At 53.7% G+C, this 15492-nt stretch overlaps 4 protein-coding genes across 4 annotated transcripts; 2 read left to right on the forward strand and 2 right to left on the reverse strand.

The window, feature by feature from the left end:
- The first annotated feature begins 1937 nt into the window (after window positions 1-1937).
- Window positions 1938-8024, forward strand: KVR01_009903 (uncharacterized protein). Its single transcript, XM_044783002.1, has 4 exons — window positions 1938-2975; window positions 3050-5196; window positions 5251-6306; window positions 6362-8024. Exons 1-4 carry the CDS (start codon window positions 2514-2516, stop codon window positions 7368-7370), a joined length of 4674 nt encoding a protein of 1557 aa, XP_044641151.1. The 5' UTR covers window positions 1938-2513; the 3' UTR covers window positions 7371-8024.
- Window positions 8025-8383: 359 nt separating this feature from the next.
- On the forward strand, window positions 8384-9708 carry KVR01_010015 (uncharacterized protein). Its single transcript, XM_044792255.1, has 3 exons — window positions 8384-8721; window positions 8789-9051; window positions 9121-9708. Exons 1-3 carry the CDS (start codon window positions 8529-8531, stop codon window positions 9607-9609), a joined length of 945 nt encoding a protein of 314 aa, XP_044641263.1. The 5' UTR covers window positions 8384-8528; the 3' UTR covers window positions 9610-9708.
- Window positions 9709-10421: 713 nt separating this feature from the next.
- On the reverse strand, window positions 10422-11332 carry KVR01_009969 (uncharacterized protein; the record flags this gene model as incomplete). The annotated part of the gene is made up of 2 exons (XM_044784420.1): window positions 10422-10626; window positions 10743-11332. The coding sequence occupies 2 exons, from the start codon at window positions 11330-11332 to the stop codon at window positions 10422-10424; spliced, it is 795 nt and encodes a 264-aa protein (XP_044641217.1).
- Window positions 11333-12485: 1153 nt separating this feature from the next.
- Window positions 12486-13754, reverse strand: KVR01_010034 (uncharacterized protein; the record flags this gene model as incomplete). Its single annotated transcript, XM_044781735.1, has 3 exons — window positions 13203-13754; window positions 13023-13085; window positions 12486-12683 (listed from the first exon to the last, which is right to left on the reverse strand). Exons 1-3 carry the CDS (start codon window positions 13734-13736, stop codon window positions 12486-12488), a joined length of 795 nt encoding a protein of 264 aa, XP_044641282.1. The 5' UTR covers window positions 13737-13754.
- Between the last annotated feature and the right edge of the window lie 1738 nt (window positions 13755-15492).

Here is a 15492-nt window from a genome sequence, read left to right on the forward strand (position 1 = left end):
GTTCCTGATACATTTGTTCCCAAAACTTGGCAACGTCAACGGATTCGCTCGTGCTCGTGTCTTTAAACTTGCCTTCGGCCACTTGAGCCTCGACAGTCTTTTCCCTGGCGTATTCCCTGCTGCCCAGCTGCTCAACCGTTGGTTTCAATCGATCTCCAAGCCTGTAATGCCCGTATCCGAGTCTATCATGATTCACAGGCACATGGTCTGACGTGATGACTGAGTGAGCCGGGCCTTGGCATGCAGATTCTCGAATGACGGGATGGCATGCTGGGTGCCCTGGGATGGCAGTCTGTCCTTCTGAAAAACGAGTGTGTACCAGAATCGGAACAAGTGCAATGCGAAGCATGTAATCTACCAGGACTCAAGAGGACTCGGGAACCGGGCGACGGTTGGGGTGCTTCTATCTGACTTGGGTTTGTAGAGGTACGATGATAAGCACATGCAGCATTCCATACACGCATGGTCGTACTGTGGATATTTAGTGCTAATAATCGTTAATACGCGGCTTTACGAATAGTTATACGCCTCCAACTTTAGGTACTGGGAGGTTCTAATCCTCGCTGATCAGAAATGGCTGGGCTGTTGTGAGACTTGGCTCATCCAGTCTATAGGTGTAGAGCATAAGACATTGGCCAGAATGCCGGGAGTTGTTGGCCGGACACATTGGAGTTAGTCCATGATGTGGCCAGGGGCCCTGGGGGCCCAGCTCAAAATCTACTTAGGTAACAGGCTGTAATTGCACAGCATGGGTGAGACATGCAGTCGGCTGGCTCATGTTGACTCTCGAGGATATGAGGGCCACTTGACTCGACACGCACGTGGGCTTCAACCATTGTGACATGACAAGAAAAAGTAGACCGGACACTCAAATCGCAGCGGCGTCGGCTGCTCGTCTAAAGTGAAGGCTTTGATGTGCACTCGGGGTTGTGGCAATAAGTCTGCAAGTATCAAGTATGGCTTCGACAAGCCCGCCTCTCACTCTCGGCAGCACCTTATCAAAGTGCAGTACTGATAATAAGTACCTAGGTCTAAAGCATCCTCTCACTCGAGCGCACATGAAGAGATCGGCCTTGTGCACTCAGGCGAGGAATTCTGTGACGTAGGGCAGCCCGCCGACCCACCATGACGGCCAGAATAGGACTAGCGATTTCCTCTCTGAGCCATTCTGGGGTACGGAGTACCTTGGGTCTTTTCCGCCGTCTTGCGAACACTGCAGCGGACTGCGGTGGAGCTGCTGGACTATCGCGAGAGGCTGTAAACCCAGCCAGAGACCATGATCACATGACATTGAAGGAAAACTGAGCCACTACATGTTTGATTGTTGGCCGGTAGTCTAGGCTAAAAAGGTGTGGCCCGTGACGAGGGCGACTTGACCTTGTAGTGGTGGAATGCTGGGCGGCAGACAACATTGAAGTCCGGGCTGTCGCAGGACCCTGGACGCCACACTGTGGGCATTGAGGGGAAATGCGCATGGTCAGACGGTGCATTACGAAACGGAGAGTGAGATCCTGTCCCCCATGTGCATCGAGCCTTCCCAAAAACCCCCAAGTCTTGAAGAGCTAGGAGGGCGCTAACACTGCACTATCAGCCCAGATTCAGGCGGAATCAATCGACAATCGACCCATAATTTCTGCAGCGCTCCGAGCACCACCCAGGGCAGCCAGGCAGCCCAGGCCAACTGGTATGCCTTGCAGTACATCCGGACAGCAGCTTCTCCGCCCTGCACCCGGGTACCTGCCTGTCCGCCTGTGCAGCGGTTCCTGGTACGCCCCATCCTGCTAACATTCCCCAGCTAGAAAGCTTGCCCAAGCCTGATAGTGAGGACATGACCAGCAGACCAGCAGCCCAGCAGCCCAGTCGTCGGCCGACCTCCACTTTTATCTAATCGATTTTGATCTCCCAGTCTCCCAGTCTCCCCAACCCACCCCCGACGACGACTGGTCGATCATCTTGCCTGCCCTGTTCCTGCCCTTGCCTTGTCCTGCCGTGTCCGTCCTGCGTTGGCACTACCTGACTACCTACACTAGGTACCTACCTAGGTACCCTGGGCACCTGCCACGCCTGTGTGCATTGCGCCGCCGCCGCCGCTGCTGCTGCATGCTCTGCTCGGCTCTGGCAGCAGCTGGCCCACCGGGAGGAAGTACAGATTAGTTCTGCCTTTCTGCCTTTCACTTTTGGACGCTGGCGCTCGCACCACCTAGTCTACCTACCTGCCAGCCTGCCAACCTAGGTATCCGACTACCTGCTTGTGCATCTATCTGCGCTTGCAAGTCGGTTGAGCCGCTGTCGCACCGTAGACCTCACCACTCCCGTCCACAGCCAGCCCTTTTCATTCACCTTCAAACTCGACCCTGCCTTCACCACGCCCGCCAACCCCGACCTCCGAACCTTGACCTCCCCCGTCATCTGCGACCGAGCGACAACCACAACGTCTGATTGACAGCATTACGAGTCGAGTCAACTCTCCCGCCCTTGGCCGGGGCCGATCGCATGTAGGTCACAAATCCACCATGTCGACCGAAGCGACCGGCGCTGCGGCGCCTGGCACCCACAATCCAAACCTCAACCCAGACGGCACCCGCCCTCTGGCTGGCCATGACCACGACGATTCCACCATCGCCGTCGTCAATCCCACCGCCGACACAAAGTCCCCCAAGCCCACCGGCCTGCACTCGCCCCCGGACTCAAACAATGTCGACGCCACCGACTCCGAATTGAGCGACCTCGACGAAGCAATTGCCGACGCCGATTCGCCACCACCCATAGATGCGACTCCGCGGCTGACCGCTTCCAAGACTGCCTCCGACGATGCACCAGCCTCCGGTGCTGGCCCGGGGCCAGCACAGCCTGAACAGGTCCCAACTCCAGAACAGGACGACGAGGACATTGGCGAGGTGTTCCCCGACCACTGGTCTGGCACCGTCCCTGTCTTCAAGCCCAACATGGACCAGTTCAAAGACTTCAAGAAATTCGTATGTTGCGCCCGCTCCCCCGATCGCCCCTTGTTCTGAGAATCACAGCGCATGCTAACCTCGTGTCGCTGCAGATGAAAGCCGTCGATTCCTACGGTATGAAGTCCGGCATCATCAAGATCATACCTCCAGACGAGTGGAAGAACTCGCTCCCAGACCTCAGCGAGCTTGTCAAGCCAGTCCGAGTTAGAGAGCCCATCAAGCAGGATATAATGGGATCCAACGGTACCTACCGCCAGGTCAACATCCTCCACCAGCGATCCTACAATTTGCCTCAGTGGAGGCAGCTTTGCGACCAGAGCGAACATCAACCTCCTGCGAGGCGCGGTGAGCGCCGAGCGAATGCCGACAAGCCAAAACCTACAACTCGCTCCCGGGCTGCGGCTGCGACGATCAAATCGGCCACACCTGCCGGTTCTAGCCCCGCGCGGCGTTCTGGCAGTGGCCGGGGACGGCGCGCTCGAGGCCGAGGAGGCGCCCGAGGCAAGGGCAAGAAGTCTGCCGCACAGGAGGATACCGACGTTGATGACCGACCGATGACGCCTGAATCTCCTAGGCCTGCAGACGACGAAAAGCAGGGCGATGCCGTGGTGGAGTCCATCGAACAGGACCCTGGTGTCAAGGTCGAGGACGAAGAATGCGACGAAGAAACCCCTCGGCGGATGGGCTTCAGCCGACAAGCAAAACCCAAGGTCCAGTCGACATCAGCCCGGCGCAAGTACAGCAAGCGGGAAGGATCCGCCATGATTGACGAGGAGGCATTCAAGGATTTCGACTACAACATGGACATCTCCGACTACACTCCTGAGCGATGCGAGGAGCTGGAGCGGACATACTGGAAGACTCTGACCTACGCAACACCACTGTACGGTGCTGATCTCATGGGCACCTTGTTCCATGAGGATACCGAGCTGTGGAACCTGAACAAGCTACCGAATCTCCTGGATGTCCTTGGCACAAAGGTTCCCGGTGTCAACACGGCCTACCTCTACCTGGGGATGTGGAAAGCCACGTTCGCCTGGCACCTTGAGGATGTTGACCTGTACAGCATCAACTACCTCCATTTCGGTGCCCCAAAACAGTGGTACAGCATCTCACAGGCTGACGCTCGACGTTTCGAGGCAGCTATGAAGAGTATCTGGCCTACGGACGCAAAGGCTTGTGACCAATTCCTGCGTCACAAAGCGTTTCTCATCTCCCCATCACATCTCCAGCAGCACTACAACATCAAGGTCAACAAGTGTTTGTCGTACCCCGGGGAATTTGTCGTTACCTATCCGTATGGCTACCACTCTGGTTATAACTTGGGCTATAACTGTGCTGAGGCCGTCAATTTCGCTCTGGATTCATGGTTGCCCATGGGAAAGATTGCCAAGAAATGCGAATGTGCTCAGGCGCAGGACAGCGTGTGGGTCGATGTGTACGAGATAGAGAGAAAGCTCCGTGGGGAGCCCACACCGGAGTATTGGACAGAGGAGGAAGACGAAGACGACTCGGATGAAGATGATGAGGAGGATGAAGACATGGCCGGTCTTCCCTCGCCTCCTGGTAGCCACACCGTCCGCATCAAGGCTCCTGCTCGCAAGCGGAAGCAAGCGAAGATCAGCAAGGACAAGCAAGAGAAAGCCAAGAAGCTTCGCCTGCGGGTCAAAGCCCACGTCGAGCCACCTTGCTGTCTATGTCCGAACGACGTGCCTGGGGCCGAGATCCTGGCAACCAGCGACGGCCGCAAAGCACACCGTCTCTGTGCACTGTACCTCCCAGAGACCTACATCGAGACTGTCGACGGCAGCGAAACTGTTTTCAATGTTGAGAACATCCAAAAAGCCCGACTCGACCTCAAGTGTCTCTACTGTCGCTCGAAACGCGGCGCCTGCTTCCAGTGTTCGCAAAAGAAGTGCCCGCGCTCATACCACGCCACATGCGCCGCTGCTGCCGGTGTGTTTGTTGAGCAGGGTGACGTCCCAGTTTTCGACAAGGATGGTACTGAGTATAAGGAGGAGGCGTTCGAGTTCAGTTGCCGCTTCCACCGGACAAAGCGGGACAGACGTCTGGATGGCGACGCATTGGAGGAGAATAGCCGCATCATGGACGCTGCCAAGGGCATTAAGAAGAGCGAGATTGTTCAGATGCAATACTACAAGAAGGAGATATTTGCTGGCGTTGTGGTTGAGAATCGCTCAGACGAACAGACTCTACTTTTGGACGTCATTCCAAACGGGTATGTTGGCGGCCGACATCCTGCGACGACGATAAATGTACTGACTGTGCACAGTGGCCGGATTGAAGTTGAATGGAAGTGGCTGCTTCTCCCGGACCCTGAAGATTTCAAGCTTCCCAAGGCCTCCGCAAATGCCTTGCCAATGCCGACATCTAGGAAGGCCAAGGAGGAGATCAATGCGAAGCGATCCACGGATGAGCCCCCAAGGGCCGGTGATATGTTTGTGGAAGGTCTCACACCAGGCAAGGACTTTGTCTGGTCAGAGTTCCACACTTGCGAGGCCTCCGAGTGTAGGAACAAGGCTCAAGTCAAGGTCGACTTTTCCAAAGAGAACCAAGTCTGGCACTATCTGGGAAAGACATCGACCGAGGCGAAGGCACAGTACACAGAAGATCCACGAAAACCCCAGCACAACCCGAAATGCAGCTTTCTTGATAGCATCCCTAAACCACCGCCGCCACCCAGGCCACACCACCAGTCGCCGTACAGCGCCAACCAGTCATCATCATCACAGGCGAGACACTCTATGCAAACGAAACCCGAGAAACCATACGTGTACAAGCCTAGAAAACCGATTGATGCGTCGATCGGTACCCCTTTCACCACACAAAACTTCAACCGGGGCACTACCCCGTCAGCAAACGGAGTACCTCCGTTGTCTTTCGGCACGGATCCTCGGTTCTCTGCGGGACTTTATGCTACGAACCAATTCGCACCGATTTCAGGGAGTAGTTCACAAGCCCAGATTCAGCGTCAGGGCAGCGCCCTGTTTTTACCCATGCCACCATCACGACAAGCCCAGCAATTTCAGCAAAGCCAACAAGCTCCGTCTGTTAACCCGGCGTGGTTGTCAAATGCCCAAGCCAACAGCCCGAGGCCTCAGGCGATACCATTCCAGGCACCCCCACCTTCAAGGCAGCAGGGTGTCCCGACGCTCACTCCTTCTGCTGGCCAGCCACCAAACTTTCCAATGCAGCGGCACAGAGCGCCCATGCCACAACCTCCACATTCGCAGGCTCATGGGCCACAAGCTCACCTCCAGCATGCACCACCTCCTGTTCCCCAGCACGCCTGGCAAAAGTTCTCCTTCTTCCAGGCGTACCACAACAGGTAAGAAGAATTAATGCCGTCATTACTATGAGATACTAACGCCGAGACTTTGAAGGGAGCCTTCGAGGTACAGGACCCCATATGCGCTTTGGGGCGGCTTCACCAACGGGTATGAGGGCGATCTACGGAAGCACCTGATGAAGAAGCCGGAATCGGCACCATTTAGTAACCGCCGATTGAGCTTCAACCTGGGCGGAGGGCTTCAGGGTCTCACCCGGCCACCATCTCATCGGTACTCCAACTCGGTCGGTTCTTCAAGGTCTTCGCCTTTCAGCGGTCCACGCGCCAGGTCACAGTCTGGCGCGGCCTCCCCTACCTCATCATTTGCGTCGGCCATGTCGCCGCCACCAGTCCCCTCTCGGGGTCACCAACGCACACCGTCCGTCCCCTCCACTCCACTCCATCCTGCAATGAGACCGCAGTATGCCTCGTCATCGCAGATGAATTCTAATTCAGGCCAGACCGGAGGAGGAAGTGCAGTAGGCTCACCTAAAAGTTCTTCCGTTGGAATTGGCTTCCAGGGAGGGGCCATACTAGTTGACGCACATGCTTCCAAGGCATCGATGCCTCCTATTTCACCAGCTGGGATCCCCTCGCAGCAACCGACGTTTCTCAACACATCACCGCAACCAGCTATGCAAGTTGCCGCCACCACAACTGCAACGATTCCAATGGACGTGGATCCCGAAACCAACGAGTCGCCTGCGCAGCAGCTAAAGCAGCAGTTACGACGTATCTCTGACGCTACGGAGTCTCCATTCCGTCTGCCCCGGAGCCGAGGCCACACCCCACGGTCAAGCGTGAACCAGCTTCCAAGACTGCAGGACCCCACTGAGACTCCAGACCTATGGGACGGACGCAGGGCCTCGTCTGGATCGACACAGACGACCACACCTTCAGAACTTGCTGCCAATGGAGTGTCTGTGCGCGAATTCCCGGAGACGGCTGACGATAACAAGGCATTTGTGGAGAAAATGATGTTGGATCTGCGTAGGGCCAGTCAGAGTGCGGCTGATGGTACCCTGAACGGGCTCGGGGATGCTACATCACCCGCCAACTCTTAAAATCTGGGAGGTTTCTGGCATGGAAGACGTCTGGAGCAAGGGCTGCGTTGAAGTAGCGCGGTTGTGGCCGGGGGTTCCAGGCCGCGACGCATTCGACTGCGTTGATGTGACTCCCAGTGTTCTTCGCACACACCGGGGCCGCAACACGCACTGAATCAAGCATTGGTATACGGAGTTAATATGGGGGACTAGCATATTTTAGGGGTTAACGGAAGGTGCTTCTTAGAGCAGCCGTATTAGCGTTGGCGATAAAAGGGCCGCGCCAGGCGTAAAGGAAGAACCGCAAAGCAGTTGCATCGGCGCTATACTTGGCGTCAATGGGGCACGAGGCCCGACATGCTCCTACATGTAGGACCATCTCGCACGTGCGATGCACAAATGAATGATTGGTCATAAAGCACTTTACTTTTGTGGGTTTAATCTCATTTGAGGTGATGGGCTCACAGCTTTCGGGTATCAGGCACGCTCCACGTGGTCCTTGAACGTCGCATTGTGTCCCTGGTTTGCTCCGGGCGCGACGGCCACAAATAAATAAACGGCTGAATATAGGACGGGACTGGCTCGAGGATTGGTTCGCCACTCCTCAAAATAGATTGCTGCGCAACGATGCACAGCTTGAATAGGTGTGCTGCAATTGGAGGTGCATTGAATGTCCGGCAGGAACCGACTTGGCGAGCTGGGTGACTTGAGCCTCATCGCTGTGCCATTGGACCGTGAGTCCAGATTACCCAGGATCAAGCCGGCGGGATTTTACGTCTCTACCATTAAACGTTCGCCGTCAACCCACAGGAGTGTGGACACCAAGCGGCGATGCTGACACGCGCAGGGTCATTCGATTGGCTGAACACTGGTTTGGCATACTCGAAACAAGCCAGTGGGCCTCCGCGTACTTCATGGTCAGGGGTTGGAGCATGGCTGTGTCCCGATAGTATTGAAGATCATGGGAGCCCTCACACATTGAATGGGAGGCGCGCACTTCGGTCCCGTGGAAAGCGACCATCACAGTCTTTGTACTTATCAGAGGGACTGCCGGATCGTGAGAGTCGGCGACCTCGTCCGTTCTTGCCCACTTGACAAAGCCCCTACTCTTCTCTCCTTCTTTGCTTTGTGATTTCGTTTCTTCGTAGCCCTTCTCCGGGGTAAACTTTCTCGCCCACAATGGGTGTCCGGTCTTTTGTCAAGCACTCAGCCCTGCTCGCCCTTGCGGTTGCAAGCAGCAATGGCATTCGAATTATACAATCCAACGACGATGGCTGGGCAGAATTGAACATACGCGAGTTCCATGACATGCTCATCGATGCAGGCCATGATGCCGTCGTGTCGGCGCCGGCCGAGAACATGTCCGGCAAAGGTACCATACCAACTTGTCCGACTTTATTGTATCGTTGACCTCTCCATATTGACCCACCATCGCATAGGCTCCAGCGATGAGGACCCGAAGCCTCGTACCGAGGCCTGCCAGTACGACAGCTGCCCAGCGGGCACCAACACGACGGTCGGCAGCAACGCGACAGACCCGACGCTGAACTGGGTCAACTCGTTCCCTGCGACGTCGATGCGCCTGGGTCTCAGCGAGACCGGCCCGGGCGTGTGGGGCGAAGGACAGAAGGCCGAGCTTGCCGTGACGGGGCCCAATGTGGGTTCGAATCTGGTCGTCCAGGTACCATTTTCAGGGACTGTGGTCAGTAACATCACTTGGTGCATGCAATCTAGACTGAATATGTCAAGTGACTAACACCTTGTTTGTCAGGGGTCCGCTTGTTACGCGGCACATGAGGCCGGCGTCCCAGCCATTGCCTTCAGCGGGCTGAGCAACTCGAGCCTGGGACTCTTGGGCGGCAACGCGGCGTGGGACGCGAGCCCAGCCCCGGGAAGCAGCGCCGTGTTCGCGGAGCTCGCGCTCAACCTCACCACGCGCATCATCGGCTCCGGCGCCCCTTACCTGCCTGCCGACACGTTCCTGAACGTGAACATGATGGCGCCCATCGGGGAGTGCGCCGACCCCGCCGCGTACAAGTGGGTGCTCACCCGTATCAACCCGAGCACGCCGCTGCTCTCGTCGGCGGACGTGAAGCTGTGCGACCGCGAAACGCTGCCTCAGGAGACGGAGGTGGTGCACGCCTCGAGCGGGTGCTTCGTCAGCGTCAGCGTTGGCGACTGCAGTGACAAGACCACGGCGGCGGCGGACGTGCAGCAAGCTGTCGTCGATAAGATCGGAGACATGCTGTCGTGTTTCTAAGGGCTCGGACTGTTTCCACTTGCTGAGATACCCGATTCATCGGTTCGCCTGGCGTGCATCTTCACTTCTCATGTAGCTATATGTATTATTCTCGACTTGCATCCTGAGCCGGTGTGAAACCTTGCTTGTGATGAATGTAATTTGATAAGCTCCATTGCGACCAAGTACCTAGGTACGTGATTGGCTGTGGCCTGTTACAATATTACCTTGCTTTGAGGCCGCCAAACTGGCTCCCCAGGCGCAGCCTCTCAGCAGGTCTCGACTGAAATCATGCCATAGAATGGAAATCAAGCGAATATGTATCCATGTGTATATCAGCGAATGAAAAGAGTCGATAGTGCAGATTATGCTGCTCGAATAGAAATGGCCCGGGCTTCTCCGGCCTGCATGAATGGACCTAGTACAAACATTGCGCATACCATTCATTGGACACAGAACACGTACTGGGAGGCTCGCAGGAAGTCTTTCCCCTCCAGTCTCGGCCGCCACACTGACCCCAGAGAGTCTGGCCTTCATCATCTCCCACGGTTCGTGGCACACATTGGGCATACCAGGGGTTGAGCGTCGAGCAAGAGTTGTACCCATAACACGAGGTGGGACCCGTGTGGCTGGATCCGCCACATTGACCCCTTTTTACTACAGTCAGATTGTGTTCCCTGAATGATACCGAACGGGGAATGGAATGGGAGACCTACCATTGTGTCTGGCCCAACGCCGCGGGAGGATTTGTGGTGGCAGGTGCGGTCGCCGTCGTGACAGTCTGTACCGTCGTAGACACGGGTCGAGTAGAAACGGTTGATGAGGGCGAGGTGTTACCGGCTGGCGTGGTAGATTCTGACCGTGTAGAGGTGGTGGTAGACGGCAAGGACTCGCCAGCTGACGTTGAAGTTGAATTTGTGAATGGGCCCGAGGTCGAGGTCGAGGTCGTAGAACTCGTAGGTACAGCTGATATCTGGGTGGCTACTGTGGCGGTGCTTGTAACGGTAACGCTTGACTTGAATTGCGGCACGGAGCTGACTGCACCAGAAATCAAAGTTGGGCCCGGGACGGAATATGCTTTGAACGGTGTGTAGAGATTGAAAAGGATCCCTGCATCGGTGGCTTTGTATAGGTCAGTGCCAAGGACACCTGACGGCTGAGACGTGCCTGTTCCGGAGATCTCAAGGTTGAAGCACTGTGGATATGCCTGGGCCGCGTTGATTTCGTGTGCTCCGTGCAAGGCAATTATCTCGTGCCGGAGAACGTAATTGCCCGGTGCAATGTCCTCTGGGATTTTGACCAGCCAGGAGGCAGCGTTGGAAATCAGTACATCTGCGGCCCAGTAGCCAGGATTATATCCAGACACCAGTCCAGAACCATCGATCTTGAAGAATTTCAGTGCATTCTTGTCCGCCGTCTCGCAGGTTCCGTTGCATCTAGCCAAGTAGTCGATCACGGGACCGTGATGAGACTCAGGCCAAGTATTCCACTGGATTGAGATGGAGTCACCGGCCCGGACGGCAACGTGGGCTTTACCTGGGGTTGCCGAGACGTGACAGATGATATCAGGGGATTGGAAATTATTGGGGGCAATGTAACCATTGTCTGTATTACCAGCTGTCCAGCCCATAACTTTGGGTGGGTTCTGGGTGTAGGGATCGATATTTGGGAGGAAGTTGCGGTAGTATACACCATTAACAACTATGTTGGTGACATGGCCGTGAGCTGTTACAGCCACGGCCATCGAAATTATGGTGCATAACAAGTTCATTTCCGCCGAATCCTTTTGCACAAATTATGGGCGAGCAGAAAAGCTGGGTGAATATAATTCAGTTGCGATTTAATATCGATTATATTCAACGAGCCTCACGGCATCTATACTCTTATACACACCGAATACATCCCGTTTGTGATTAGATCACCTGGGCACCTGATGATAGAGTGAGAGAGATGGGCGTCTGGTTCGGGAATCCCATGGCACATAATAGTGCAAGCAAGGGCGATAGTGAGGCCGGAATTCTAGCCGGATGTTGTCTAGGTATGAGCCTTGGTATCATACTATGGCGCTGTCGACGCCAAGGGGCAGACGTCTCCCACATCGGTGATATTATTGGGCGCCACAACCGTTCCTCGTGAGCAGTCTGCTGGTGATTTTTGAGACAGTCAAATATGCCCCTGGCAAGGGAGCACAGGATCAGGGGAAAGATCACAGGTACCAACAGCTCGATTTCCTTACTGCTATATTCTCGCCGAACACTTTAGCGAAACTGAGGTCATATGTATGAGCCTGCGGGGATGGAGATCTCGAGTCCCTATCCAGCCTGGCGTGTTGCAAAGACATGGCGACTGCAGATAATCGTCTCTGCTCTTAAGCGAACTCATATTAGTAGTGTTCCCTCACAAGCGGACCAGGAATATGGGACCATGCTGGTGGTACTTTAGCCGCGAGATCCTCCTTCATCATGCAAACTGGATCACGATCGCGAAAGTCTATAGTCGGAGCGCTTCCTGAAGGAAAGCGCTATGATGAGGGGTTGTTTTAGACACCCCGAAGACATTGCGGCCGGCCCCGAGAGATGGCAGTAGTTACTTAGGTAAGGGATTGGCACATCAAATATCCCGCAGCCATGTCTACCACGCATAATATGGAGTTTCAGCTGACACTAAGTCAGTTTATATGCAATGAGCAATGTGATTAAAAGGTTATATTAAACTGAAATCTATTGGCAAGCCCCGAAACGAAGAACTTGTAAACTCTGTAATCCACCAGGGACCTACAGAGCAACCTGACGCCTTTCCAATTAGACAAGTAACTGCGCATGCTTTCAATAGCCCTTGAACAAAAGCAATTTCCCGTGCTGTCCCACACGCCTCAGACTAAGCCGTGCTCGGATTTCTTAAGCGCTGGAGTTGTACTTGTAGGTGATCTCACCATTAGCACACACTTGATCTTCATTGAGAGGCAGAGGATCTGCCCAGCCATGATTGCAAAGCCCGAAGGTGTTGCCTTCATAGCAAAATATTTTCCCGTTAGCTTCTGGGCACCTGGTCATCCCGGCCGCCCAGGCCGGTTGGCCAGTCTCGGTAGGGGCTGCCTCAGATGCCGAACTCCCCGTCGCGGGCGAACTGGTGTTACTGGTCTTGGGCAGGTCGCTGTTCTTTGCGCTCGACGAAGTCGTGATGGTGACGAATGAACTTGGAGGAGACTGCGAGGTGGCCAAAGGAGTCGCCGCCGAGCTGGCAGTGTTCTGGCCACTGCCCTGTGGCCCCTGTGGGCTCTCAATAAACGACGGGGGGTCAGCGGCAGGGCATTGACCAGATCCGTCTGCAATGGGCTCCACGTTGACCTTGCCGAATTTTCCGGGGTTGGGAATGTTCAATACAGTTCCACTCGGGCCTGTCGTACACTGCCCCGGAATGTTCGCCACGAACACTGGGGGCAGGGAGTCCATAAGCTCCTGGTCATCAGAACCTCCGACGATACTGACGGGAGCGCACTATTAATCGTGATGTTAGCCTATAGGTCCTGGTACGGGGCCTAAAGTGTTGTATTCTACAACAACCTAAAACATGGAATACGAGGATTTGTGACTGGGGGAGGGGGTGATACTTACGGTCATGTACATTTCTCTGTTTCCAATCTTATTGAACCAAGTGAATGCAAAAGTGGCCGAGTCCGAATTCTTAATGCCGGCTGGTATGGGAACTTCAAACTGACGAACGCACTCCTCGCCGTCAGAGTTTCCGCACTGTGGGCCGCTCTCCCTTCCGTCTTGGTCAGTTTCAATGGTTGGAATATTACCTGCAGCCTTTGCTGGACAATCGCCTATAATTGTATAGATAGTTTTCCACTGTGATGGGTCGGCAGGCGGGGGGTTGTCGTAGGTCAAGCTGAACTGGCAGCTTCCCCCACCATGCACGGCACTGATCCAGAATTTAACAGTCTGAGTCGTACCTGCAGTTAGAGTGGTTCTATTATCAGCGTGTTCGGTACGGCCTTGGCAAGGGAATGGCAATTCGGCCCCAAGGGGGGCTACCTGCTGTAGAGGAGCCTCGTGGAGATTGTATGGCCGGGGCTCGATCATGATCCCGTGCCCGTTCGCGACAGTGGCGATGCCCACTAGAAGTGCGAGTTGTGATGGATTCATGGTTTCTTAAGGGCTGTCTTGTCTGGATTAGATGAAATCTTCGAATGTTGTTGAAAAGTATGAGGCTAGAATCGAATTGTGAGCGCTGCTCTAACGGTTGTTTTAATGATGGTGGCAACTCAATCCGGTCGGGGTGGTCATCTCTACACGAGCATGGTTATATAATTACGTTGTATGAATGAATTCGGCCGTGTTCGCCCGTTGTTATAAAGAAACATTGAATGGATGTTATTTCGAGTAATTTGCTTGTCTTGATATACCAAACACACTAACTAATAGACAGTACGGCAAAGATGCACTACAATGACTTAGGTGGTCTAAGGAGTGTGAAGGGCGGGGGCTAGACGCGCGGGCGAGCGGCCCGGCCGGAACAATCAGACAAGAACACATTAATGCCCTGGGCTTATGAACGGTGAAAGACGGATGACAATGTCACGGCTAACTGCATGTGACAATTCCAATGTGAAGAGCCGTCCTTGGAATTCGTCTCCCACTAGTGCTCCCAAGGTCTTGGAAAGCACAGTTTCACATGGGATCCCACGCCCACATTATGCACAAGACGGATCACACATTTATCTGAACACAGGCGATTCAGCCAGCGACGCTGTCAGGAGCGTTTCTTCCTAGCCTGTCTGTGCGGCAGAAGGCCGAGGCCACGTGGTCATGCAGAGTCTTCTTGCACCGTTGTTGGCATTGCATTTTTGTAGAGCTGGGTCTTTGAGCGTTTAGCACTGTATGAGGGCGCCATGTATGTCCTCGGACGTATACGGAATAGAAGCGAAACCATATTCTCACACTGATATCAACAAATAGAGGCAGGTAGCATCCGGTTTGCAGTACGAGGTGACTGTCTAGCACGCTTTAGAAGAGTTTTGCCAACATTGTCGGTTAATATGCCGGGCCGAGGTCGATCTTCTGTTCTCAAGTGCTTCATTGGTAACCTTGATCCAAGGCTTCTTCTGGTAGCTATGCCCTGCGCACATACCTAAAATCATTTCTCAAGTTCTTGTTCATTCCATCCACTGCTTGTGAAGGGGCCATTGAGCAAACGCTGGATTTTGCCCTGCTTACACATCCATACAGCGCGTCCCCGACTGTACAAACCCGAAGTGGGCAGCTAATTCTCAGACGCGGATTTTCTGGGTCAACTGGTGGTAGGATGGATTGGGTCGTTTTGTTGGTATGCGTCGTTTGTATCAATGGGAGGAGGAATTCTTGGACCATACTGTGACAAAGGAATGAGCCGTGGAAGTCCGATTTACTGACAACTTAGAATGTCACTGGAAATCGTTTTTGCTTCTGAGACAGCTGGCACTGTTACTTTTTTTGTTCTAACGGTGCCCAAGTAATGTGTACATACCGGTGAATCTAAATTGGTCGATTCCCAGTCATATTCCTATTCTGCGCCTTTTAGCCAATTCTACACCCCTAACTCCATTTAATACCAATCAATATCCCCTTATCTCGGAAAAACGAGAATTACCCCCCCCCCTAGTTAAATACCCCCTATTCCTTAATTAAATTAAAACTTTACTAATAAGGTAGAAACTCTAATATTTTTATTAAAACACCCCTATTAACTTTATTAATATTAATAATAAATTATTTTTATTATTTAATTAAATAAAAATAATACTATATTAGTTTTATATAATTAATTTAAATTTAACTTATAAAAATATATATAATCTATTTATTTTAATATAAAATAATATTAGTTTAGTTAACTTTATAAATAATATTATTAAATTAACCT

Source organism: Diaporthe batatas (assembly GCF_019321695.1).
Source record: "Diaporthe batatas strain CRI 302-4 chromosome Unknown Contig00012, whole genome shotgun sequence".
In the NCBI taxonomy this organism is placed as follows: domain Eukaryota; kingdom Fungi; phylum Ascomycota; class Sordariomycetes; order Diaporthales; family Diaporthaceae; genus Diaporthe; species Diaporthe batatas.

Excerpts from the sequence above, each read along its gene's own strand:
- KVR01_009903 (XM_044783002.1), top strand. The coding sequence starts at position 2,514 with ATGTCGACCGAAGCGACCGGCGCTGCGGCGCCTGGCACCCACAATCCA. Across the intron at positions 2,976-3,049 it reads TCAAAGACTTCAAGAAATTC|ATGAAAGCCGTCGATTCCTA; the intron begins GTATGTTGCGCC and ends GTGTCGCTGCAG. Across the intron at positions 6,307-6,361 it reads TTCCAGGCGTACCACAACAG|GGAGCCTTCGAGGTACAGGA; the intron begins GTAAGAAGAATT and ends GAGACTTTGAAG.
- KVR01_010015 (XM_044792255.1), top strand. The coding sequence starts at position 8,529 with ATGGGTGTCCGGTCTTTTGTCAAGCACTCAGCCCTGCTCGCCCTTGCG. Across the intron at positions 8,722-8,788 it reads CGAGAACATGTCCGGCAAAG|GCTCCAGCGATGAGGACCCG; the intron begins GTACCATACCAA and ends ACCATCGCATAG. Across the intron at positions 9,052-9,120 it reads TACCATTTTCAGGGACTGTG|GGGTCCGCTTGTTACGCGGC; the intron begins GTCAGTAACATC and ends CTTGTTTGTCAG.